General features: G+C 44.2%; 1 protein-coding gene across 1 annotated transcript in view; it reads right to left on the bottom strand.

Annotated features, from left to right (window-relative positions):
* cimap1b (ciliary microtubule associated protein 1B) overlaps positions 1 to 26,486 on the bottom strand; it is a gene marked incomplete at both ends in the record, with an annotated part of 34,180 nt that extends 7,694 nt beyond the window's left edge. The window contains 6 exons of the mRNA XM_084335240.1: positions 3,139 to 3,203; positions 3,911 to 4,051; positions 19,690 to 19,793; positions 21,346 to 21,447; positions 24,353 to 24,559; positions 26,369 to 26,486. Coding sequence (XP_084191366.1) covers positions 3,139 to 3,203; positions 3,911 to 4,051; positions 19,690 to 19,793; positions 21,346 to 21,447; positions 24,353 to 24,559; positions 26,369 to 26,486 — 737 coding nt within the window. The remainder of the gene's footprint in view (positions 1 to 3,138; positions 3,204 to 3,910; positions 4,052 to 19,689; positions 19,794 to 21,345; positions 21,448 to 24,352; positions 24,560 to 26,368) is intronic.
* Positions 26,487 to 26,711: the final 225 nt, after the last annotated feature.

Here is a 26,711-nt window from a genome sequence, read left to right as displayed (position 1 = left end):
TAAACCATTTGGATATCTTTGTTTTACACTGGAGTGGCTGTGGACATTATTTTTCTTTATCAACGAACGTACTAACGAGTAAACAACTTTAACCAGTAGAGTGGAACGTCGGCCTCATAAATTGTGTGTATTGAGCCGTACTGTATTGTACCCATTCTGAAATCTGTTAAATAAAGTTTTTCATTCATTCATTCATTCATTCATTTGTTCGTTCGTTCGTTCGTTCGTTCGTTCGTTCGTTCGTTCGTTCGTTCGTTCGTTCGTTCGTTCGTTCGTTCGTTCGTTCATTCATTCACTATTAATTACCAAAATTAAAATCTACCCAAATCAAAAGCCCTGGGTAGACAAATCCGTCCGTGAGGCTCTGAAAGTGCGCACATCAGCATACAACACCGGGCTGGTGACAGGCAACATGGAAGAACACAAGATGGCAAGATACAACGTCAGGAGAGCAGTAATAGAGGCAAAACGACGTTACAGGGATAAAGTTGAACTTCAGTTTGAACAGGCTGACTCTAGAGGCATGTGGCAGGGCCTCAGAACAATGACAGACTACAAAGGCACCCCCCTCAAACTGAACAGTGACATCTCCTTAGCAAATGATCTCAATTCCTTCTATGCGAGGTTTGAGGCTGTGAATAACAACACCAGCCTACAAACCACGGCAATGGGGGGGGGGGGGTCTGCTGATGGAGACTCAGTGTTCAGGGTAACAGAGCATGAGGTGAGACGGATCTTTAAAAAAGTGAATATCAGGAAGGCAGCAGGACCGGACGGCATCCCCGGCCGCGTCCTAAAAGTCTGTGCCGACCAACTGGCCCCGGTATTCACTGACATCTTCAACCTGTCCTTGGAACAGGCTGTCATCCCCACCTGTCTGAAGAAGTCCACCATCATCCCTGTACCCAAAAAATCTACGCCCGCTTGCCTCAACGACTACCGCCCTGTAGCCCTCACCTCCATAGCCATGAAGTGCTTTGAGAAGCTAGTGAAGGGCTACATCTGTTCCTCCCTCCCCATCAACCTGGACCCTCTGCAATTTGCATATCGCCCCAACAGGTCCACGGAGGACGCCATAGCCCATGTGCTGCACACAGCAGCATCACACCTGGACAAGAGGCAGGGGAACTATGTGAGAATGCTGTTCATCGACTACAGCTCAGCATTCAATACCATAGTCCCCTCCAAACTCATAGCCAAGCTCAGGGACCTGGGCTTGAACTATGACCTGTGCCAGTGGGTCTTGGACTTCCTGACGGGCAGACCCCAGGTGGTAAGAGCCGGCAACTGCACCTCCTCATCCATCACGCTCAACATAGGGGCCCCCCAGGGCTGTGTTCTGAGCCCCCTCCTCTACTCCCTGTACACACATGACTGCGTAGCACAGCGGAACAACAACACCATCATCAAATTTGCTGATGACACAGTAGTGGTGGGCCTGATCTCTGCCAACGACGAAAGGGCCTACCTGGAAGAGGTAGAGAACCTGTCACAGTGGTGTCAGGAGAACTGCCTCTCCCTGAACGTCAGCAAAACAAAAGAGATGATTGTGGACTTCAGGAGGTCGGGGGTCAAGGACTACAGCCCCCTCAGCATCGACGGGGCACCGGTTGAGAGAGTGAACAGTTTCAAGTACCTCGGAGCCCACATATCCGAGGACTTGACATGGACCACACACATTGACAGTGTTGTGAAGAAGGCACGACAACGCCTCTACTTCCTCAGGCGCCTAAGGAAATTCCAAGTCAGTCAGAAGATCCTTAGGAACTTCTACTCATGTACAATAGAGAGCATCCTGACCGGCAACATCACCTCCTGGTTTGGGAATAGCACTGCACAAGACCGTAGCAGACTACAAAGAGTGACACGTTCAGCCGAACGCACAATTGGAGGGGGGCTTCCCACCCTCCAGAACATTTACAACAAGCGGTGCAAGGGGAAGGCTAAGAGAATTATTAAGGACTCGAGCCACCCGAACAACTGCCTCTTTGAACTGCTGCGGTCAGGCAAGCGATACCGGAGTCTTAAGGCGAGCACAGAAAGACTCAGAAGAAGCTTCTATCCCCAGGCCATCAGGCTGCTAAACGAACAATAATCGCTAAACGAACAATAATCACTATGCAACAACCATCAAATGCACACAGCACACACACCCACACGCACACACTCACTCAAACAAACAACACACTGCAGCACCCACTCTCCACACTTTAGATCACACAAACACACTTACACTTTATATTTATTGATAAAGGATTTGCACTACAACTCGTACACCTACTGTGAATTGTACCTAAATTGCACCTCGTCCCATTTCTCCATTTCTGCCTTGCACTATATAGTATTGTATATTAGTACACTGCACAGTATTGTATATTGTATGGTAACTACGTCTATTCTGCATCGAACATTGTACATATGTCTAAACTGAACACTGTGACCTCTTTTTTTTACTTCTAATTTTACTATGTTTTTATTTCATACTTATCTTGTCTTGCACAGTCTCTGGAGCGCAACAGTAAGAAGCATTTTGTACAAAAGTATTCTGTACTTCTGTATGACAACTATTAAAGAAACTTGAAACTTGAAACTATTGTACCCATTCTGCAATCTGTTAATAACATTTTCAATCAATCAATCAATCACATTGTCACTGACCCTTAGCTGCCAGAGTTAGACCCTTCCTGCTGACTTGTTGTACACAACTTGTAAGTCGCTCTGGATAAAAGTGTCAGCTAAATTACTAAATGTAATCAAACTCACTTGGATTTAATATGAAAATCCAACAATATGAGTCAAACATGCCAGCCTTCCATTAATTGTCAATGCAGCTCCAAAAAGAGCCTCAACAAATCAACAGATAACAGTCTTAGTTCTTTGGACACAAATGATGGATTATGAAGTTCACAAATATTAATTGAACTTAAGATCATGAGAATAGCATGGTTATGAATTGTGCTCCAGGGGGAAATCTGCTCCTTTTGATTATAACATGCTGGCGATAGCTTACTGGTGACAGAGAACCATTACAAGAAAGAATGTCATCTTTCAATGCAGATCAGTGATGATGCTCCAATGTTTATTGGCAAGTTTAAAGAAGGAGGGACGGCTGGTGGCACTGCCTAATCAACCACATGCGCAATGTACTGTGAATGATGGATTCCAAAGGAGAAGCTTGGAGCTTTGACTCTTGTGAGCGTCACCTGTAGGAAGAGAACAATGGCTATTATTTCAAAACCTAAGGTGAAGAATATTGAATACTTGTGTTAAAGGTGCTGTAAGTGGTATTTTTTTGTTTGTTAGAATAAGTCTATTCATACAACAGGTAGGTCCGATCACGCATTGTGATTGGTTGAGAGCGTTCTAAACCGTGAGTACCGGTATATTTATGATACACTCACGGTTAAATCACCATGAATATACCACTGTGCTGGCTTTAGAATGTTGTAGAAAGTTTCAACTGCCATTCATCAAACGGAAACTGTCAACATGACCTACTCTGTGGACAACGTTACGTTTGATTTAACGTACCCGTTAACCATAAACGAGTGGATATATAATAAAGGACGGGTCTACATCTACCGGTATTCAGAAAAACAGCATTATTAGACATGCCAATCCAACGAAAGACGAGCTGGATGCGCTGGAGAAAAGCTGCAATTAATTAATCCTCCACTAAGTCGACGGCCTGGGCATTGAACTGGCCCAACTCCCGGAACTGTCCGAGGTGCTTCGCTCTCATGGCTGCGGGCGGGCGCATCACAGCCGTGGCAACAATCATGATATCCCACTGGTTCTCGCATATTATTGCTTAATTAACACTTATTTTAACACAAGATATGACTTACAACACCTTTAACCATGGGAACAAACTTTTTAAAAGGTGACTGTCAACATGTTTATGTCTTGCCTGCTCAGGGTGATGTGCCCCAGGCCCAGGTTTCTGTGTGGGGTCACTAGGCATGTTGTTACGTCCCGTCATGCTGTAGCTTGGAGGCTTGTAATTGTAGGTGCAGGGGTCCACCACTTTGTAGGACCCGGGGGCAGGGGTCTGGAGGGAACAAAGGAGATACCAGGCGACAATGAGAAGTTGATAATGTATTATTCCACAAGTAGGTTTGTACATCAGTATGTACTGAGGTAGGGGAGATCAAGCTCAATAATTACACAAATGTCTCACAAGCGACTGTTATGTAGTACGTACGTAGTATTTTGTATGTAGGTAGAGGTGTAGTAATAAGACTCAGGAAGCAGGTTACTCGTTATCCTTTTAGTTAAGCAGATTAGGTACAAGCATGGTATAGCAGGGTACAGCCTGTTCTAGCAAGGAAGGCTCTTCTTGTTCTCACTTCCTGTAGGCATAACATGGCATTGTATCAACTACGCCCCATAGTGGAGACTCTTGGGAAGTACAGCTTTCACATGCATTACAGAACACAACATCTCCCCTCTCTGTGAAACGAATGTTACTTGCTACTCAGCATTATGCACATTTTGAACTTTTGCTTTTTCACTTTCTTAAGTAAACTGAGCCAACAGTCAGTATCATAAACCGGGTAACTCAAGGTAATCATTAAACAAAGGGAGCACAGGTTATTCAATCATCAAGATATAATTATATATGCTCAACCAATTTTACTCTTAGTGTGCAACAAAGTCCTGATGCCAACTAGGTTTGTTTCTTGCACGCGACTGTGCTGGAGTGTGACCGCTGAGTGCTGTCAGGGCAGGGCGGATCCCTAAGTCATGCTCATCTGGAGTGTTCGAAGTGTGAGCCAGACGGGATGCGTTCCATTTATTTCCATCACTGAGCAGAAAGGTGCTTTTGCCAATCTTCTTTTTCACTGTCATTGGTGCACTGTATCTCGGGTGTGCTTTGGGGACGTGATGTGGTATTCTAATCCTGACTCTCTCCCCCTCCCGAAAAACAGGTGCACGAGTGCCACGCTTAGCATCTGTGTAGCGCTTCATTTTGGCTTGCTTGTTTTGGACCGTTTCTCTCACAGTCTCGTCCTGTGCACTCACAGTAGGCTGCAATGGCAGTACGTCCAGTTTGGTGCGCATTTTACGACCGTAAAGCAGTTAATGTGGTGAAACGCCAGTGGTGGTAATCACTTCAGGGCAGGTAGAGCAAGCAGCCCCAAACTCAGTCACCGACCGGGCACTGAGTGTAGCAGTGATGTGTGCTACTATCTCGGGCTCCACATCCATACTGCCCTGTCAAGGCAGACCGCAGTAACTTCAAAAAAGTGAAACTGAGAAAAATGGCTTTAAAGTGTTTTGACTTGCCATCCAAAATGTGTTATAGGTAGATAGATGATAGTACCCAGATTTAACATGTATTAATGAAGTAATCTTTAGGCATACAAAAATATGACATAATTATTTTAATTAACCCCCAAAAAGCAGATACTGCACTCTGCTGCACAGTTCCCTTAAATAATTATACAGGTAATGTACAGGCAAAGTGCAGTAACTTCAAATACAATGTTGTTTTCCCTCCAGCTTTCATAACTTAACCTAGCCATTTTATTTGGATCATCATTCCAATATATTCAGGTGTTAAATTTCATTTTCAAAATGGCTAGGTTAAGTTATGAAAGCTGGAGGGAAAACAACATTGTATTTGAAGTTACTGCACTTTGCCTGTACATTACCTGTATAATTATTTAAGGGAACTGTGCAGCAGAGTGCAGTATCTGCTTTTTGGGGGTTAATTAAAATAATTATGTCATATTTTTGTATGCCTAAAGATTACTTCATTAATACATGTTAAATCTGGGTACTATCATCTATCTACCTATAACACATTTTGGATGGCAAGTCAAAACACTTTAAAGCCATTTTCACTGTTTGGAAGTTACTGCGGTCTGCCTGGTTTTTGAGTGTGATTTTGTAGTTACTGCAGTTTTTAAAACCCCATATCTCCAAAACTGAGCGACCTTAACATCTGAAACTTGGTCACAAGATAAAACATTTATTTACGAGTTCAATTTCACTCATAACTCAATTTTGACTTTTTTTGAGTTACTGCGGTCTGCATTGACAGGGCAGCATAGCAGAGTCAGTAGAAGCAGTAATAGTAGCAGCAGTAGTAGCAGCAGTAGTAGTAGCAGCAGCAGTAGTAGCAGTAGTAGTAGTAGTATCCGTAGTAGCAGTAGTATCCGCAGCAGCAGTAGTAGCAGTAGAGACGGCGTCCCTGACCACGAAAGGCAAGCGGCGTAACTTCTGGTGCACTGGCTTAACAGTAGGGTACATTTTTACACAATGCACAAAGCCTTTTGCACAGCCAAATGCCGTAGGAGCTGTGACAGTAGTAGCCATCACAGGAGCAGGTGTAGACGGCGTAGGAGCGGAGGAGGGGAGGACAGTAGTTCCACTAATGCAGAGGTGGAGTGCAGTCAACAGGTCCATTCCCAGCAGGGGAGTTCCTTTATCCACAACGTAAAATGTAGCAGGGACCGTGACATTGTCTCTCCTCACCTGAGCCTGTAGGCACCCCATGACAGGTATTGTAACTGTGGCCATTATATGGTTTCATCATTTATGTTATTTCAGTTTGTAAGTGTAATATTTGAGAATGTATTTATGTTTAATTTCTTATTTTCTTTATTATTTAATTTGCTACAATTTATAATATATTCATTTTGACGTCTGGTCATATGTGGTGTCCCGTTAGGCTGCTGTTGTGTTGTTACATTTGGGTCTGATTAAGACACCTGCGAGCAAGCGGCAGGGATGTTGGGAGACTGGGACTCATTAAGACACCTGCAGCGGCAGGAATGGTGAGACGAGTTGTACAGGCTCTCTAGATTCGAAGAGTGTACGACTATGTGTAGTGTACCACTAAGACTGTTACCAAGAACAGAAGAACAAGACCCCTTTTTTATGTAGCATGCAGCCAACGAGGTAATTAATGTTTATTTGTATTTTGCTTTTCTGATGTATTGTTTTCATATCGTGTATATTATTGTTTGTGTTGACCTGACGCAACGTATATGTTTCTGTTTAAGTTTTCACGGTGGATTGGAGGACCAAGCCTTTAATAAACCCGTCGAAAGGAAACCACTTGTGTCTGCAGTGCTTGAAGGAGTTACAGGTATGCTAGCCTTGGTGTACGACACCAGCCGAACAGTAGGTAGTTTCACTGAAGTATTTCTCATAAGTAGACAGTGGCATTATGGATACTGTTGAACCTGTGTCCACAACCAGTCTCAATTCTTGAGCCTGGGTAGTAGGTGTGTGTACATGTACATTGCATACAATCCTTTTTGTAATGTCAGAAGCTTCCAAGCATAGCACTCTAGTTTCAGGAATTTCCACTGTACTCACTGACTGTGTTTTAGCACGGCAGACACAAGCAAAATGTCCTGTTTTCTGGCATTCACGCTTTCTGAACGTGTGTCGCTCGACTACTACGTTGATTCTTGGAGTAAAATGTGCATTCAACACTGCCACCGCGTCAGCCACGGAATCACCTGTATTTGGCAATGTGTAGAAAATCCGCTGACCCTCGGTACCAAGGCAATGTAGAAGGGTAGCTCTCTTCCGAGCTTCGGACCAACCGTTTCCAGTCGCATTTATTACCAGCATGTAATTCTCGAACATCTGGTGCCAAGTCTTAAACGGCATGGTAGGTTCTCCAGGGCAGGTTAAGAACGACGTCGGAGAAGCTACATGTAGATTAGCCATTTCTCCTGCAGTAAAAACGTCTGTTAAAAAATTCCCCGGTTCAACGTCCTCGTCGCCAATTGTTATGTAGTACGTACGTAGTATTTTGTATGTAGGTAGAGGTGTAGTAATAAGACTCAGGAAGCAGGTTACTCGTTATCCTTTTAGTTAAGCAGATTAGGTACAAGCATGGTATAGCAGGGTACAGCCTGTTCTAGCAAGGAAGGCTCTTCTTGTTCTCACTTCCTGTAGGCATAACATGGCATTGTATCAACTACGCCCCATAGTGGAGACTCTTGGGAAGTACAGCTTTCACATGCATTACAGAACACAACAGCGACCTTAAGGGAGAATGTAAAGCAGGCCTTGGATGTAAAGTGAAACATACCTCTGACGCATAAATTCACACTCTGACTTAAATGTGTAACTGCTCGCTCCATCTTTCTTTCTCTATCTTTTTCTCTCTCTCTCTCAAACACACACATACAACGGCTAAACCAGTGATTATTTTTCTTATCTACTTTTTCTCCCCATTTTCTATTTTTTCTCCCATCCCAATTTCGTATTATCCAATTCTACCCTCCCCTGTCTCGAACGTTGTTAGACCATGCCTCCCACTGGTCGGCTGCAATGTGGACGAAGCCTTGCATCACGTGTCCCCTCCGGTACACGAGGAGGCAGCCGTCGCATCTTTTCACCTGCACAGCGAGATCTCTCAGTGGTGAGGAGTAACGCGTGGGAGGCTCACGCTGCCCCCGATACTTCCTGATTCTGCTGTACAGGCGCACCAACCGACCTGTAGGAGTCGCTGTCCACAACGTCCGATCCCCACCCACTGGCTTTCCCACCCCCTAATACTGCCAATTGTATTAGTATGAACGACTAGCCAAGCCGGAAGCAACGCCGAGAGCTGGGCTCGAACCCAGCATATCCTGCGTTAGTGGCGAGCGCCTTGCCCACTGCGCCACTTAGCCGCCCTTAAACCAGTGATTCTCAAACTGTGGGGTGAAAGCAAATGGGGAGAGAGAGATGTTTTTTAGCCCTAAAATCCTAATCCTAATGTCGTATACCGAATGAAACAGCAAACTGGGGATATGATGCATTATATTGTAGCGTTGCAGGTCCTAATTAGCTAGCTCTGCCAGGGAATGAAGGCTGAGGCCAAAATTCTGTGTAAATGCCAGAACGGTGTTTTATTGATTCATACACACTGGGCAGTGAGGGCTTCCACCAAAAACAATAAAAACCTGCCTATCGGGCGGCTGGGTGGCGCAACGCAAGAGACACTGGTATCGAATCCAGCTGTCAGTGTTGCTTCCGACTTGGCCGGCCTCCATACTGGTTCGATTGGCAGAGTCAGCGGGAGGGAAGCCGGTGGGTGGGTCTGGGTTGTTGTGGACAGCGACTCCTACAGTTCGGTCGGGGCGCCTGCACAGCGAGGGAAGGATCTAAGAGAGGTAGTGTGACCTTCCACACGTTACACTCTCTCAGTGATAGTCCTCGCTGCCAGGTGAAAAGAAGTGGTGGGCTGGCTACACATGTGTCGGAGGAAGCATGCGATAGTCTCCGCCCTCCCAGACCGACGGTAGGGGGTAGAGTGTGCAACGACCAGGAAGAGGATTGGGAATTGGCATAATGACTAACATTGGGAGGGGAGAAAAAATGGTAAAAGAAGGAGGAAAAAGATAATAAAAAAAAATAATAATAAAAAAAATGCCTATCTACAGGGCTAAATGCTGGACTCGACAGTCTCTCTGCACACAGATTAGTACCGGGCAAATCACCCACGCCCGGAGGTTCTTCCCTAATATCTTACCCCTCTGTAGGTGCAGCCCTCCCCCATAAAATCTTCCCCTTTGTGAAACTACCTACCCATAAACATTATACCCAAATTATCCTCTTTAAGCCTCCCCCAGGCTTATTACAATATTCTACCTCACCCAGAATCACAATAGGAAGCCAATGAAAATATAATGTTTTAGATCAATTTGCGCATCAGGCGTGAAGCTATAGCCACCATGCCAAACTCACCATGACGCAGCTCAACTAGAGCTAGGAGATTTTCTTATTTTCTTATTACTTGGTTTATGTCAGGAGGTGAGGTGAAAGACTTTGTCAGTGAACTCTCTTAACCCGATGCACCAAATGGGCAGTGTTTGTCTTTTCAAGCATTTCCATCACACATCAGTTTTCCACATTTGGACCCCGAAACGGGTGAAACATAGCTACGGCCGCCTATGGGAAGATGGGGTATCTTCGCTTGTGTTTCTAGTACTTTCAACCCTTAAAAGAATAAATAAAGGATGGGCTATTGAAGAGATACCCGTTCATATAATTACTGAAATGAGAATGAGACATGTAACTCGTACTGTCTTTTACTATCATGCACTTTGCTACTAAATAATCGCCCTTGCCTACTGTATATTACTACCATACTATGCTAATGATGTCTTTACTACTATGCACTCAAGACTGTAGCACTCAAGTTCAACACTGTAGGAGCCAAAGCTATATATTTAGGTTATTGTATTGTATGAATGTTTATATGTTTATTTTTATAACCTTACATTGAAATGGCATTAGGAATATTGATTGGATTTAGATAAAGTCATTGAACCGTCTTATTTGTCATAATAGAACATTCTAGAACATTTGTGATGTCACAGTATGCCGTCATGATAGAACGTTCTGGAACATTCGTGATGTCACCGTATGATGTCATAACCGAATATTCTAGAACAGTGGTTCTCAACTGGTCTAGCCTCGGGACCCAACATTTTCCCTAGTCATTACGTCGCGACCCAAATTTTTTAACCACTATGATTTATTTCACTTTTTTTTGCAGTAATACACAATCTTTCATGCACTGTTAAAAACATGAAATAAACACAAAAAAGTGCAACAAAAGTGCAACTAGGGCTAAAAACCCAATGAAATAAAATAATAATAAATAATATGCTTCTTAGCAGATTTCTTAGCTTAACATAACAGACCTAAGTTTGGGGCAACTAATGGGATAACTGGGGTTGCAACAAAAGTGCAACTAGGGCTAAAAACACAATGAAATAAAATAATAATAATAATAATAATAAATAATATATTCTTAGCAGACTTCTTAGCTTAACATCCCAGGGAACTAATGGGATAACTGGGGATGTTGTTTGCGCCTGACAAGAGTCTCAAAGTCTGGGGTGATGGTAGACAAAGCAACTCTGAGGTCATGCTCAATGTCCAATCTTTTCCTCTGCTTTGTCTTCAGCTGGACCAGAGCTGAGAAGCCACTTTCACAAAGATATGTAGTGAAAAAAAATATATATATATTTTTTTCCTTTTTAATTTTTTTTTACACACATCCGCGACCCATTCAAAATGGCCCCGCGACCCACTTTTGGGTCGCGACCCACCAGTTGAGAAACACTGTTCTAGAACATTTGTGTCTCTATATATATATAGTCCACAATTCTCTCGGCGACGGTGACATGAAGGGGAGTGACAACAAGTGGGGGGACAGAATTGGGGTGAGAATAGCCAGGGCAAAGGGAAGGAGTCGGGTGGTGACAGAATGGAGTATAGTGGGGAGGAGAGTGAGAAAGAAGGGTGGGAAAAGGTGGGGAAGAAGAGGAGGGTAAGTGAGGGAAAGGGGAGTAAGAGGAAGAAACAGGCGGAGAGGAACGACAGCAATGGGGGCGAGAATAGCCAGGGCAAGGGTAAGGGGTCGGGTGGTGACGATATGGAGAGTAGGGGGGAGGAGAGTGGGGGAGAAGGGTGGACGAAGGAGGAGAAGAAGAGGGAGGTAAGTGAGGGGAAGGGGAGCAAGAGGAAGAAAGTGAGGGACGATAGCTCAAGTGGGTCAGAAGGCGAGGGTGGAGGAAATGATGTTGCAGAAGTGATTCATATAGTGGTTAGGCTTGAGGGGGAGGGGGGAGTGCGGAAAGTAGGTAGGCTCGAGTTGCCCAAACTCATTGACGAGCAATTAGGTGAGGTAAAGTATGCGAGAGTTTTGTGGGATGGGAATCTGGCCGTAGGGTGTGGTAGTGAGGAGCAGGTGGAGAGGGCTAGGAAGATGAGGAGCATTGGTGGGGTGGGTATAAGTAAGGTAGCGAGAGTAGGGGAGAAGAGGGAGGGGGGATGTAAGGGGGTGATAGCTGGGGTACCGGCCGAGGTTAGCGTAGAGCAGCTGGTGGAAGAGTTAAAGGGGGACGGGCGTAATGGCATAGTTAAGAGTGCAGAAAGGATGAAGAGGGGAGCAGATAGGATAGTGACGGAGAAGGTAGTGATTAAGTTTGAGGGTGGGGTTGTTCCTAGTGAGGTGTTTGTAGGGCGTAGGATGTTTAGGGTTAGGGAATTTGTTCAGAGTCCTCTTAGGTGTTATAGGTGCCAGGAGTTTGGCCATATAGCTATTACCTGTAGGAAGGGGCAGAGGTGTGCTAGGTGTGGCGGGGAACATGACTATGGGAAGTGTGGAGAGGGAGTGCAGCTGAAGTGTTGTAGTTGTGGTGGGGAGCATAGTGTAGCATTTAGGGGGTGTGAGGTGATGAAGAGGGAGGTCGCGGTTCAGAGAGTGAGAAGGGAGGGTAAGTTATCGTATGCTGAGGCGGCTAGCAGGGTAGGACAGGGAAGTCAAGATAGCGTGCAGGGGGTTGGAGAAGGGCACTTGGCAGAGAGGGTAGAGCAGGAGGATAGAGAGAGGGTAAGGGAGGAGAAATTTGGTATTGTGGCCTTCGTGGCAGGGGTAGTTAATGGTATGGCAGAGACTAAGGGTAGAACAGATAGGGTAAAGATGATTGTTAGGATAGCGGTTCAACATTTGGGAATGGAAGGTCTGAAATGGGAGGAGGTGGTCAGGGAATTGGATGAGGGGGTTGTGAGGGACCAAGCAGTCCAGGATAAGATCACAGGGGGCAAGGAGTGTCTTGCAGAGGGGGGCTCAGACAGGAAGTAGCAGCATTAGCTGCACTCCAATGGACAATGTAGGGGATGACGGATTCCAGTAGACTGTGGGAAAAGAAGAAGAAGAAGAAGAAGAGCTCATCAAAAGAACTGCGGAGGGCAGTAATACGCCACGATGCGTCTACACTGCCGGAAATTCAAAAGAAGAAGAAGAAGAAGAAGAAGAAGAAGAAGAAGAAGAAGAAGAAGAAGAAGAAGAAGAAGAAGAAGAAGAAGAAGAAGAAGAAGAAGAAGAAGAAGAAGAAGAAGAAGAAGAAGAAGAAGAAGAAGAAGAAGAAGAAGAAGAAGAAGAAGAAGAAGAAGACTGAACGGATGGACTCAACAACCAAGGTGCCAAGCCTTCCGGTTTGCTGTGGAAAGAGCCGGCAAGTGGATTTACGGCTTTCCAGTGTGGAGGAATTTTCATGTGTCGAGTCGGCTGTGATTTTGGAGACTGGGAAAATACAGTTTTCTTACCTTGTAGTAGTGACGTGAATATTTAGGAAAATAGATTTAGGACCACTTCTGTAAAGAAAGACTTCGCTGTGCACAGAGAGGCGAATACAAAGTGGTCTTGTCCAGGCTATGGAAACTAGGCCTGAGGCCCACGCTATTCGCTCCCGCGAAATTATCTGTGTTGGATAAGGTCGATGGTCGGCGTTCATTTTGGTCGTTGGATAAAGCGAAGGAATATCTCGAGGGGATACCCGAGAATGTAGCTTGATAACTATATCGGGTGAGTGACGTGGCGATGTGGGCCTGAATACATTGTTAGGGCCGGCTATTCACAAACACTTGCTGTCATGCCCAGACATGCTAACTGCCCACTGCCCATCCAACTAGCGGGGCTTCCCAATGACTTCTGTTACTTGCTAAAGCTGACCTCATGGTCGTACTTGTGTATCGCCTCTTTGGAAGCTAACGAGCTAGCTGAACAATGTACATAATAGACTAACGTGCTATCCGGATTCATCACTAGCTTACGCGCTAGCCTCGGGCTAGCTAGCAGGCTGCATCTATCGTCTGCGCTGAGACATTCGAGACCCGTTAATATTTACGCACTTTGGTTGTTGTTGCTGTTTAAGTGTAATCGACTCGCACAATTCAACAGTGATCGGGTCCTTAACTAACTTCTTGTATGCTGTTATTTTTATATCCAGGCTGTTTTGAGCTTTGGGCTCCGGTAGGAGAAGATCGGTTGAATATATATATAAACAAGATATGATAACAGGTTGTGTCAGGTATTGCTTTTTACCATCCCCGGGTTAATGAATGTGTTTAATTCTATTCTTACATAGGTTATGTCATTCCAGCCGTGGTGCCTGATCAGAGGGGAACTTACAGGTGTGCACTTTGACCATAACCCCCTTTTCCCCTTTCTCTTATTATCGTTGTTTAAATGACATTTGTTTGCACAATTTACCTGGAACCCGATCGTACCTTAGACTATAATATGCTGGTATGCTCTAATTTAATTTTGTTTTGAATTTTCCTTTATCCATTTGTACTATAACATTGCGACGTTGATGCGCAGACTCGGAAATAGATGGTTGCAGGGTTGATGTTGAGTTGTTATATAATAATGACTATTTTTTTTCCATTATAGTTATCTCATGTTAGGGCCAAGGCTCACAGTGATTTTCGACCGATATCTTTATTGGAACAATATATGATAACAGGTTATGTCAGGTATTGCCTATTACCATCCCCGGATTAATGAATGTGTTTAATTCTATTCTTACATAGGTTATGTCATTTCAGCCGTTGTGCCTGATCAGAGGGACTGTTACAGGTGTGCACTTTGACCATAACCCCCTTTTTTCCCTTTCTTATTATTGTCGTTGTTTAAATGACATCTGTTTGCACAATTTTGCACAATTTACCTGTGACCCGATCCTGCCTTAGACTATCGGCTGGTATGCTTTAATTAAATTTTGTTTTGAATTTTCCTTTATCCATTTGTGCTATAACATTGCGACGTTGAAGCGCAGACTCGGAAATAGATGGTTGCAGGTGTGATGTTGAGTTATTATATAATAATGGCTATTTTTTCCATTATGGTTATCTCATGTTAGGGCCAAGGCTCAGGTGGTTTTCGACCGATATCTTTATTGAATTTTATTTTTATTATTATTTGTGTTTATTGGACTAGTGGGGGTTTAATCAGGGGTTTATCTAGAGGGGGGTCGGAGTGGGGAGCGTCTTATTGGATCCATGACTCTAGTGGGAAATGATAGGAAGATGACCATCCTTAGTGGATGGGGCATAGGGTGGGGATTGGAGAGTGGGTATAGGAGGGCTTATAATAGGACGGGTGGGTTAGGGTTTAGAGTAGAAGGAGGGGGGGTTGTAACTGGGGTGGTATTTTTATGTGTTTTATGTGCTGTTGCCTTATATGTGTGTAATTGTTCCTCCTGTGAACTCCTGGGATTGACCATCTGGGCCCGCCTGGATCAGCGCCTCTGTACTCAGCCTGGCTGCACTGGTATGTTCTCTACGCATTTAGACAAACTCGACCATGGCTAAACTGAATATCTTAATTTGGAACGCAGGAGGTCTTAACGCCCCACACAAGCGTGCCAGTGTCCTTTGGTTATTGAAGAGAAGAAATATTGACATTGCTCTCCTTAGTGAGATGCATTTATTGGTGGGTGATGTGTCAAGGCTAGCAAATCGACAATATCACGTTATCTCCTCATCCTCAGCCGATGATAAGACGAAAGGAGTCGTCATAGTTACAAGACGTAACCTTGATATCAAAGTCCTGGATGTGTGGTCGGACACGGAGGGAAGGATTACTATAGCAAAAGTTGAGTTCTCTCATAGCAAGATGACAATAATAGCATTGTATGCCCCTAACACATTTGATTCAGCGTTCTATAATACAATCACAAAGAATATGTTGGAACTTACTGGATACGCTCTCATTGTGGGTGGCGATTTTAATGCGTGCTGGGATGTGGAGATGGATAGGTCCGGATCCTCTGAAACAAGCGACCAAAAACGGTCCTCTAAGGCCCTCAGGATGTGGGCCCAGGACACTGGGCTCGCAGACCTATGGTGCTTATCCAATCCCACCCTCAAGGATTACTCTCACCTGTCTGCCAGACACAAAACCTTCTCTCGAATAGACTATGCATTCGCATCCCCTAATTTGTTTGATAGTTTCGACGTCTCATTGGTTCCCCTGGCTCTCTCGGACCACAAGGGGATTTTCCTTGTGGCAACCTTTGGCAGGCTCTCCACGAGAGCTCCCAGGTGGCGTTTTAACTCAACCTTATTAAAGAACGATGATTTCTGCTCTGAGTTCAGGAGTAAACTAGCTGAATTCTTGCAGATCAATATTGGCACGGTCGATGACCCCAGGGTCCTATGGAACGCATTGAAAGGATTTATCAGGGGTCATGTCACACTTTTCGCCTCCAACTTACGTAAATCCCGGTCAAAAAAACTAGAAGGACTGGAAACATTATATGCAGATCTATACGCATCTTTGCAAACTAACTATAGTGATCGACTAAACACACAACGTAAGATAGTCAAGAAGGAAATAAACTCCATACTTAAACAACAGTCTGAGTTCTTGATACATAGGACAAGGCAAAATTACTACTTTCACGGCTCCAGGCCTAGCCATCTATTGGCAATGAAAATACGCTCGAATGATCATTTCTCGGATATCCCCTCGATCAAGACGCGACAGGGTACAATCACTACTGATTCGACACTTTTAAAGAGTTTTACTCGCAGTTATATAGCTCAGAGGTTAATCTCGACGACTCTAAATTTGAATCGTTCTTTGGCGGGCTTGAGATACCCCACATTTCTGAGGAAGAGGCCAAGGAACTGGGGAAACCGATCACTCTTATGGAGTTGAGGGAGACGATTGCTGAAATGCAGAGGGGCAAGGCACCAGGCTGGGATGGTATTCCACCCGAGGTGTATTTAGCTTTTTGGGACCAACTGGGTCCATTGATGCTCGATATGATCAATTATGCTATCGAGCAAGGGGAGTTCTCAAGAGATGTCAACATGGCGTTGATTTCCTTACTTCTCAAGAAGGACAAAGATCCCAATGATTGTGGTAGCTATAGGCCCTTGAGTCTTCTCAGGGCCGATTTAAAAGTGTTTGCCAAGGTGCTGGCCCGCCGCCTGCAGAGATTTATGACGGTATTGGTACACTGCGATCAAACTGGTTTCATCCCGGGGCGTCTGGCTACAGATAATCTTAGGAGGCTGTTGCATGTAATCGATAACAGTAAAGACAATACAACTCCGTCCACAGTTCTGTCTTTGGATGCCATGAAGGCGTTTGACAGACTTGAGTGGTCATACCTGTGGAAGGTACTTGAGGTCATGGGTCTTGGGAAGAGTTTTATTCATATGATTAAAGTCCTGTATGCCTCGCCGTCTGCGATGATACTGACAGGCAAAAACTGTTCCACACTCTTTCCAGTCTCCAGATCTTCTAGACAGGGTTGTCCTCTGAGCCCAGGACTGTTCGCGCTTTCCCTCGAACCTTTGGCCCAATTTATTAGGCAATCGGAGGACGTCGTCCCCATAATGGTCAATAATACTCCACACAAAATTGCTCTATGCGGATGACCTGCTGATTTTCATGGACGACCCCTCCCGGTCGGCCACAAAATTATTGAGAATAATCGACGACTTTGGTAAAATGTCAGGCTTTAAGATTAACTGGAACAAATCAGCCTGCCTACCTCTTAATGAGCTGGCCAAGGTGGTATGACTACCAGCTGATATCCCCATAGTAGAACATTTTAAATACTTGGGCATAGAGATATTCCCCACGCTGAACCAAACTACTAAGTACAACTTCACGGGTACTTATGATAAAATACGCCAGGATCTAGACAGGTGGTCGCCCCTTCCTAACTCCTTACAAGCCCGGGCTTCCATAATCAAAATGAACGTCCTGCCTAGGATACATTTTGTTAGCTCAATGCTCCCCCTGCCCCCTCCAATAGACCACTGGCGCAAGGTACAATCGATGGTATCTAAGTTTATCTGGAATAACAAACGCCCGAGAATCAAAAGGGCTACTACTCAATGTAGAAAACAAGATGGGGGCCTCGCAATCCCTGATTTTAAGCTTTATTTCTGGTCCTTTTCACTGAGACCTCTGATGTGCTGGCTAGACCCTGTAGAGGCTGTATCGTGGCGCTCCTTAGAAGCGGCGGCGGTCTCACCGCTAATATTGCAGGATGTAGTGTACTCCACTGTCTCTATTTCGAAATGCCGGCTGAGGTATGGACCGATCATAACTCACGTGAGCCAAACGTGGCGTAATGTACAGAGGTCGTGTGGGGTTAAATGCCCATGGCACCTGGACTCTCCAATTTTTAATAACCAGCAATTACTTGTTGGGCACAAGCCGGTTAATATTCCTCAATGGCAAAGGAGGGGAGTGCATACTCTGGAGGATATTTATGATAAGAACGGCCTCCGTGCGTTTCAGGACTTCCCGGCGAGTCCTTCTTTCTTTACCTTCAACTAAGGTCAGCACTGAGGGCGCATGGCGTGCCGTGGGCTCAAGCTTTGCACCCACACCCCTTCCTCAGGCTCATAGTGGACAGGACGACATCCAGAGGGTTTGTCTCAGACTTTTATACGCTCTTAATTCAATCCACGTATAAAAATGTATCATTGGATACAATCTGGCGTGTGGATATCCCGGAGTTGGACCCCGAGTTTGACTGGGATGATGTTTGGGCAAATGTGGCATTATCTTCCCGCAACCCCAATCACCAGCAAATTAATTTTAATTATATTCATAGGACCTATCTTACACCTAGGAAGCTATTTGCTATGGGACTGATAACCGACTCTCTGTGCACTTTGTGCTCTCAAAAGGCCACTGGCACTTATATGCATATGTATTGGGATTGCCCACCAGTGGCCCGCTTCTGGAGGTCAATAACTGACAAACTTTCAGACCTGTGTGGCTTAACTATCCCATTCACAGCTGTTACGCTACTCCTGAACGATATAACGACACTACCTGCGTCCGTTCAACTAAAAAGGGTTGTCCTAGCGGGTGTCACAGCAGCGAAGAAGCTAATAGCAATGAGATGGAAGGAGCCTGAGAAGCTTACAGTGATTAACTGGTCCCTAACACTATTGGATGTGATTTATCTTGAGATATCCACGGCGCGGGTGATTGGGGTAGGACAGGCTGGCATTGACCTGTGGTTCGCAGCAGCTGAGAAGGTAAGGACCGCCGTGTGCGGCTGAGCGGGGTTGGGGTGCTTGATCGGGGGGGTCCGGCGGTCTCTTGGGAGGGGGAGGAGGAAATGTTTTGTCTGTCTTGTCTTTTGTCTTGTCCTCTTGAGTTTAGCTGGGGATTTAATGGGGGGGCAGCTATTTAACTATTTCTTCACTGTTTGGTCACTTTTACACGGTCTCTGTGAGTCTATGGAACACCTCTACAGGTTTTTGTTTTTTCATGAAGGTTCATTGCTCTGTTTTCGGGTTGTGTTCTCAAAAAGTGGTCCTTGTGGTGAATTGGAGATGTACGTTTTATTAATATAAGGTCACACGGCCGGGAATCGGGGCTGAACACTGGGAAAGACCATTTATTAGATAGTACCCCTTGGATTTAGAAATTAGAAGGTTGAACTCTGTTTTCTTTTCTCTTTGTCTGTATAAATTGTTATTCTGTATTATTATTGTTTTTATTATTTTCTTGTGGAGTTCTATGTATTGTGATTGTGTTTAATGTGTTTTGTTTCATGTGAATAATAATAAAAAATTTGATCAAAAAAAAAAGAAAGACTTCGCTGTGGAAGAGAAATAAACCATTTGGATATCCTTGTTTTACACTGGAGCGGCTGTGGACATTATTTTTCTTTATCAACGAACGTACTACTCACGAGTAAGCAATTTTAACCAGTAGAGTGGAACGTCGGCCCTCATAAACACTGTTTGACGAACATTGTTACTCAGCTGAAAGAGTTGTACCCTTCCTGCTGACCTGTTGTACAGAACTTGTAAGTTGCTTTGGATAAAAGCGTTCAGCTAAATTACTAAATGTATGATTTTTGAAAGTGTCAGGTGGGTCATATTAACCTTCTGCAAGTCTTCGTTGAAGCTGCCAGTGGCGATGCGCCCCCGGAGAGAGAAGCTAGGGGCTTTCGGCCCAATCACAGAGGGCAGCATGTAGGCTGCTGGACCTGAGGGCCACAGGGAGAGAACAAGGGTTAGGGTTAGGGTTAGGGTTGAACAAGTCAAAACAGTCGCCCATTCCACACTTAACACACTCATTTTGTTTCCAGTCATTTGTACATTTGTTCATTTGTGTCAGTGTAGCGGTTGTGACATTGTCACCTTATACTTCGATGCCCCGAGGGAGTTTCGAACCCGGGTCTCCCACGTCGCGGGCAACAGCACAGACCGCTATACCAAGAGTAGAATTCATTGCTTTGTAACGTGTCTATGTGTCTTTTGAGGATGAGAGTGAGTTTAACCCATAGCACCACTACTCACCCCAGCCCTTCGTGACTGCGCTTCACGATACCATCCGTTACATCAGTATCTTTGTGAATACTCTTCTAATTCAGTCAAGTGAGTGTTCAGTAAACCAGAGCTTGAAATGAAAGGTGCTCTAAGTGGTATTTTCTTTGTTAAAATAACTGGTCTACATTTTTAAATAGCTCTACATTGTGTTTGGTCAGTAGCATGGGTCTCCCACTCCCTCAATAGATTGTCTGGTATCCTGTTCCCACTTTATAGTTTTAAGCAAATAATCTTCCAGCAAATTTGGCTTGGCAAGATTTCCTGAAATAAATAAAAAAATATCTAGGGTTCTCTCTCCTCCTGATTGAGTGTGAACGGGATCCCAGAACATGTATTTTGTGTTTACTGCAAAGCGGAGGGACTGGGAGACCCATGCTACTGACCAGACACTCTACTGCAGTGTTTCTCAACTGGTGGGTTGATTGATTGGTGATTGGTGGGCCATTTTGGTGGGCCATTTTGAGTGGGTCGCGGATGTGTGTAAAAAAAATTAAAAAAGGAAAAAAATATATATATATTTTTTTTTATATATATTTTTTTTTCACTACATATCTTTGTGAAAGTGGCTTCTCAGCTCTGGTCCAGCTGAAGACAAAGCAGAGGAAAAGATTGGACATTGAGCATGACCTCAGAGTTGCTTTGTCTACCATCACCCCAGACTTAGACTCTTGTCAGGAGCAAACAACATCCCCAGTTATCCCATTAGTTCCCTGGGATGTTAAGCTAAGAAGTCTGCTAAGAATATATTATTTATTATTATTATTATTATTTTATTTCATTGTGTTTTTAGCCCTAGTTGCACTTTTGTTGCAACCCCAGTTATCCCATTAGTTCCCCCAAACTTAGGTCTGTTATGTTAAGCTAAGAAATCTGCTAAGAAGCATATTATTTATTATTATTTTATTTCATTGGGTTTTTAGCCCTAGTTGCACTTTTGTTGCACTTTTTTGTGTTTATTTCATGTTTTTAATAGTGCATGAAAGATTGTGTATTACTGCAAAAAAATCATAGTGGTTCAAAAATGTGGGTCGCGACGTAATGACTAGGGAAAATGTTGGGTCCCGAGGCTAGACCAGTTGAGAACCACTGCTCTACTGTATATCAGTGATGGTTGTCGGAATGTATAGCTACTTAACACTTATTTGAACAAAAAAATATCACTTACAGCTCCTTTAAAAACTATAATAATGCAATGTTGAAGAATGTTACCTGGTGTTTTGTCATTAGGAAATTCTCTGTTCCTGGCAGACATGGAATAAACAGGAGCCATGTAACGGGTCGACATCCCTGACCGCTCAGGGGCGTATGAGCCTGGAACACCAACAAGAGAGTCAACGTTCATTATGTCACATCTACATTTTCCACGTCTTAAGAGTGTGTTTTTGATTGAGTGCATGTGTGGGCAAGGGTGGTCGCACATTAAAAGGTATTAAAAGGTTATTTCATCCCTAATACATCTGAACTCTATTTTGCCTAAGCCATAGACAATGGAATAATGTCAGCCGTCAATGTGATCGATTCTCCAGGAACGATTTTCATTATGGCCTTTCATTTACTACATTTGGTTGCACCTAAATAAGTCAAGTCAAGTGTTCCTTTATTAATCCGGTGTTAGGTGTCATAGCAACATGGGAAGGGTGGGTGTACAAGCAGAAAAGATAATGATAGCAATAGAAATAATAGAACATAGTAATAATAGTAGAACATGGTAATTCGACTTTTAGAAAGAAAAATGTATTGTAATGAAAATCATGTTTTTCAATCTTGTCACATTGTTTAACAGAAGGCCTGTCCTGAATTTCCCCAAGGGGATAAATAAAGGAATATCTTATCTTATATCAATGTACATTTACTCAAAATGTTATAACAGTGAGTATTGAATATCGAGTATCGCTACCTTCTTCAACACACTGAGTATTGAATATGACTAAATCCCCTTGAGAAACTATCCTCCTGGGTGTCATCACAACAAATTGATTTGTTGTTTCATTGATTTGTTTACATTTGAAAGCTTCGCGTATTATGACACTTCACATCTTGTTTCAATGAATGGAGAGTTTGCTGTGCTCAGAGAGGGTGCACTAAAACAATAACAATGACTCTCTTAACATTGACATTTTCACAATAAGCTTTTTCGGACTGAATTATCACCATTACGCTGGTTCTTTAAATAAATAAAAATATTCATTTGTAGGCGGCTGGGTGGCGCAGCGGACATTGGGCTCGTCGTCACCAACGCAAGAGACACCGGGTTCGAATCCGGCTGTCGGCGTTGCCTCCGGCTTGGGCCGGCCGTCATACTAACTCAATTGGCAGAGTCAGCAGGTGGAAGTCGATGGGTGGTAATCTGGACGTTGTGGACAGCGACTCCTACAGGTCAGTTGGGGGGCGCCTGCACAGCAGAGACAGGAAATGGCGGGGGTAGTGTGAGCCTCCCACACGTTACACCTCGCCAATGAGAGTCTGCGCTGGCAGGTGAAAAGATGTGACAGGCTGCCTCCTAGTGTATCGGAGGGGACACGTGATGCAAGGCTTCTATCCTCCCTACAACCGGCCAGTGGGGGGCATATGCGAGCAACGTTCAAGACAGGGGGGGGAGAATTGGCACAGTGAAATTGGGATGGGAGAAAAAGAGGAAAAAGAGGAGAAAAAGTGGATCAAAAAAATATATATATTCATTTGTAAACTATATTTTACTAACATTATTCTTTCATAAAACTTTGACCCGACATGATACTATTCTTACATCTACAATACTTCACTGAGCTGTAATTAACACAAAATATGATTGTGCTCCAATTACATCTGCATATAACCCATATAACTCTGTATGATAGCATGTACAATAATGCTGTATATACTGTATATACATATACATTTATTTATTCTTACTGTATATATATATATATATATTAGGGGTGTAACGGTACACAAAAACCACGGTACGGTACGTACCTCGGTTTTGAAGTCAAGGTTCGGTACGGGTTTTCGGTACAGTGGGGGAAAGTTTAGCTTTCCATGTTCCACTCAGGGGTGATGTAGTGTGCAGTAACTAATTGTACTTGTAGGGCTGTCAACGAATATTTTTTTTTTTTTATCAAATTTGTCTACCATCCCAATTTAGTCGTTATGCCAATTCCCCCCTCCCCTTCCTGGTCGTTGCGCGCATTTGCCCCCCACTTGCCGGTCTAGGGAGCCCTGAAGTCTATCACATGCTTCCTCCGACACATGTGGAGACAGCCAGCCGCTTCTTTTTTCACCTGACAGCGAGGACTCTCACTGGGGAGGTGTAACGCGTGGGAGGATCACACTACCCTCCCCAGTTCCCTCCCTCGCTGTGCAGGCGCCCTGACTGACCTGTAGGAGTCGCTGTTTACAACGACCAGGACCCACCCCACCGGCTTTCCCCTCGCTGACACCGCCAATTGTGTCAGTATGGACGACCGACAAGCCGGAGGCACCGCTGGCAGTTGGATCCGATCCCACTGTCTCTGCGGTGGTAGACAGACGCTTAGTCCGCTGCGCTACCAGGCCGCACTTGTCAACGAATATTCTATATTGAAATTAATCATCAACTTGTACATTTAAAAAAAAAACAATAATAATTATATTAGATTGTGAAAAAAAAAACGGCCCCCGGTGGGCGGTCGTTAGTGGTTAACATACCATTGTATTCTTTCGGTACACTAGCTGTTCGGTACGGTACGGTACACACTGACACAGTTCGGTTCGGTACAGATATGTGTACCTTTACACCCCTAATATATATATATATATATATATATATATATATCCACATATGTCTGTATACCTGCATATAATCCTTTTTACATATCTTACTTATGCTGCTGGCCAGTATGACTTACTACCATAGTGTCTTTATACGTGTATCACTGTACATACTACAACTCTGTACATCTGATTAGCACTATTAATTAACTATAAAATTAGTAGTACTAATTTATATATTTTATACCCAGTTTAATCACTTGTACATTGTATATCACTATTGCACTTTACTGTTACATTTGCACTCTGGTTGGATGCCAAACTTCTTTTTGTTGTACTGTATAATGACAATAAACTGTTTTTTAGTTTTAGGGATATGCGAGAAGTGAAAAAGACAGTGTTGACCGTGTCAGACCACCAACACTTCATTTGGATACAGCTTTTTTCTTTTGACTGGATTTACTGTGTGAAAATAGATGTTCCTGACCTGGTCCAGGGGTCTTGAACAACTGCGGGTCCTTGGGACGGCTGTACAGTGAGTATGCAGGAGTTCCATCTTTGCCCACCCTGGTGATGTTTGAAGGCAACAGATAGCTGCCTGGTCCAGGAGAGCCGTTGGAACTAAACAGGCAATGAAGACTCCCAAAACTGAATGCAGGCGCCTTCCTTTTGCTGGGGTCATGGAGGTCAAGACCTATATGAAGGAAACAAGCGCATTCGATTTGATTCAAATGTATTGTCATTATACAGCACAAGTACAGTACAACGAAAATAAGTTTGGCATCCAACCATAGTGCAAATGTAACTGTAAAGTGCAATAGTAATATAGAATGTTAAACTGGGTAGGAAATATATAAATTGGTACTACTGAGTAATAATAGTGCTAATCAGATGTGTACAGAGTTGTAGTATTAATATGTTCAGTGATACAGGTATAAGGTACAGGTAGTAAGTCATACTGGCCAGTAGCGTAACTTGTAAGAATAGGTAAGGGATATAGATATAGTATCTACAGATTCTCCTAGATCTATCTGCAGCCTTCGACACAGTCAACCATCAGATCCTCCTCGCGGCCCTCGCAGGAATGGGAGTGGCTGGCTCTGCGCTGACATGGCTGACATCATACCTCAATGACCGCTCCTACCAAGTATCATGGAGAGGGACCCTGTCGGCCACCCGCCCCCTGCGGACGGGTGTCCCCCAGGGCTCGGTCATAGGACCCCTTCTCTTCTCCCTCTACACTAAATCACTGGGTGTAACATTATCACGTCTCATGGCTTCTCGTATCATTGTTATGCCGATGATACTCAACTCTTCCTCTCCTTCCCTCCCTCAGATATCCACGTCTCTGAGCAGATCTCGGCCTGTCTGTCCAACATCTCCGCCTGGATGACGACCAACCACCTCAAACTGAACCTAAGCTAAACAGAATTGCTCCACCTGCCGGCCAAATCCTCCCCCCTGACAGACCTTTCCATCACAGTCGAGAATGCAGCTGTGACCGCGTCCCCGACCGCCAAGAACCTTGGTGTTGTCCTCGACGACCAGTTGAACTTCTCTGCTCACATCGCAGCGACAACCAGAACCTGCAGATTCCTCCTGAGCAACGTCAGAAGGATCCGCCCCTTCCTGACAAAAGAAGCCACCCAACTCCTCGTCCAATCAACAGTCATCTCCCGCCTCGACTACTGCAACACACTGCTCCCTGGCCTCCCGGCCACTGCCACCAAGCCTCTTCAACTCATTCAGAATGCAGCGGCCCGCCTGATCTCAAACCTACCGAAGTCGGCCCATGTCACCCCACTTCTTAGGGACCTGCACTGGCTCCCCATTGCTGCACGAATCCGCTTCAAGGCCCTCGACCTAGCATACCGTGCGGCAAAGGGAACCGCTCCCGCCTACCTCCGGTCAATGGTCTCTAACTACACACCCTCAAGACCCCTACGCTCTGCATCTTCTGGCCGCCTCAGACCTACTCCTATCCGAGCTCCGGGAGGGTCATCAAAGAGAAGAGAAGTCGCCTATTCTCAGTCCTTGCCCCACAATGGGGCACCCAGTTAGGACAGCCGAAACTCGTCCAATCTTTTGCCGTCGACTAAAGATGCACTTCTTCAACCATTATCTGAAAAAAAAATAATAATAATAATAATAATAATAATAATAATAATAATAAATAAAAATATCTAACCCTACTGTCATGCACTTGTCCTAATAAACTAACCTACACTGTAGCACGCAACACTTTGATGAACATTGTTACTCAGCTGATAGAGTTGTACCCTTCCTGATGACTTGTCGTACAGAACTTGTAAGTCGCTTTGGATAAAAGCGTCAGCTAAATGACTAAATGTAAATGTAAATGTAGATATGTAAAAAGGATTATATGCGGGTATGTACAGACACATTTGGATAGATATATACAGTAAGAATAAATATAGGCTATATACAGTATACAGCATTATTGTACTGCATTATATATATGATGACAGTTGATAGAAGTTACCTGTAAGTCCGGGCAGGCCATATTTAGGCCCTGGGCTGTTATAAAGGGCAGCTATGGGACCTCTGGGCTTGTGTGGTCTCCAGGTACCAACCCAAACATCAGCAGCGTTGTCTGTCATGCTAGCCTACTCTGAGAAAGACAGGATACTCGAGTTTGTTCCAGTAAAGTAGTCATTCGTTTGCTGAATTGTCAATTATATATAGCGCTATACATAAACACAGGCTATCAACAGTTCAAATATTAAATGTAACCTTAGGACAAGATAGACTATAATGGTTTTGCCTTGCACACCACAAAATGACTGCCTGCTATAGTTTCATATTATGTACAGTTTATTATGAAT

Source organism: Notolepis coatsorum (assembly GCF_963971535.1).
Source record: "Notolepis coatsorum genome assembly, chromosome: 18".
In the NCBI taxonomy this organism is placed as follows: Eukaryota; Metazoa; Chordata; class Actinopteri; order Aulopiformes; family Paralepididae; genus Notolepis; species Notolepis coatsorum.
Note: the sequence above shows the minus strand (reverse complement) of the source record. Positions and strands in the feature narration are given on the sequence as shown.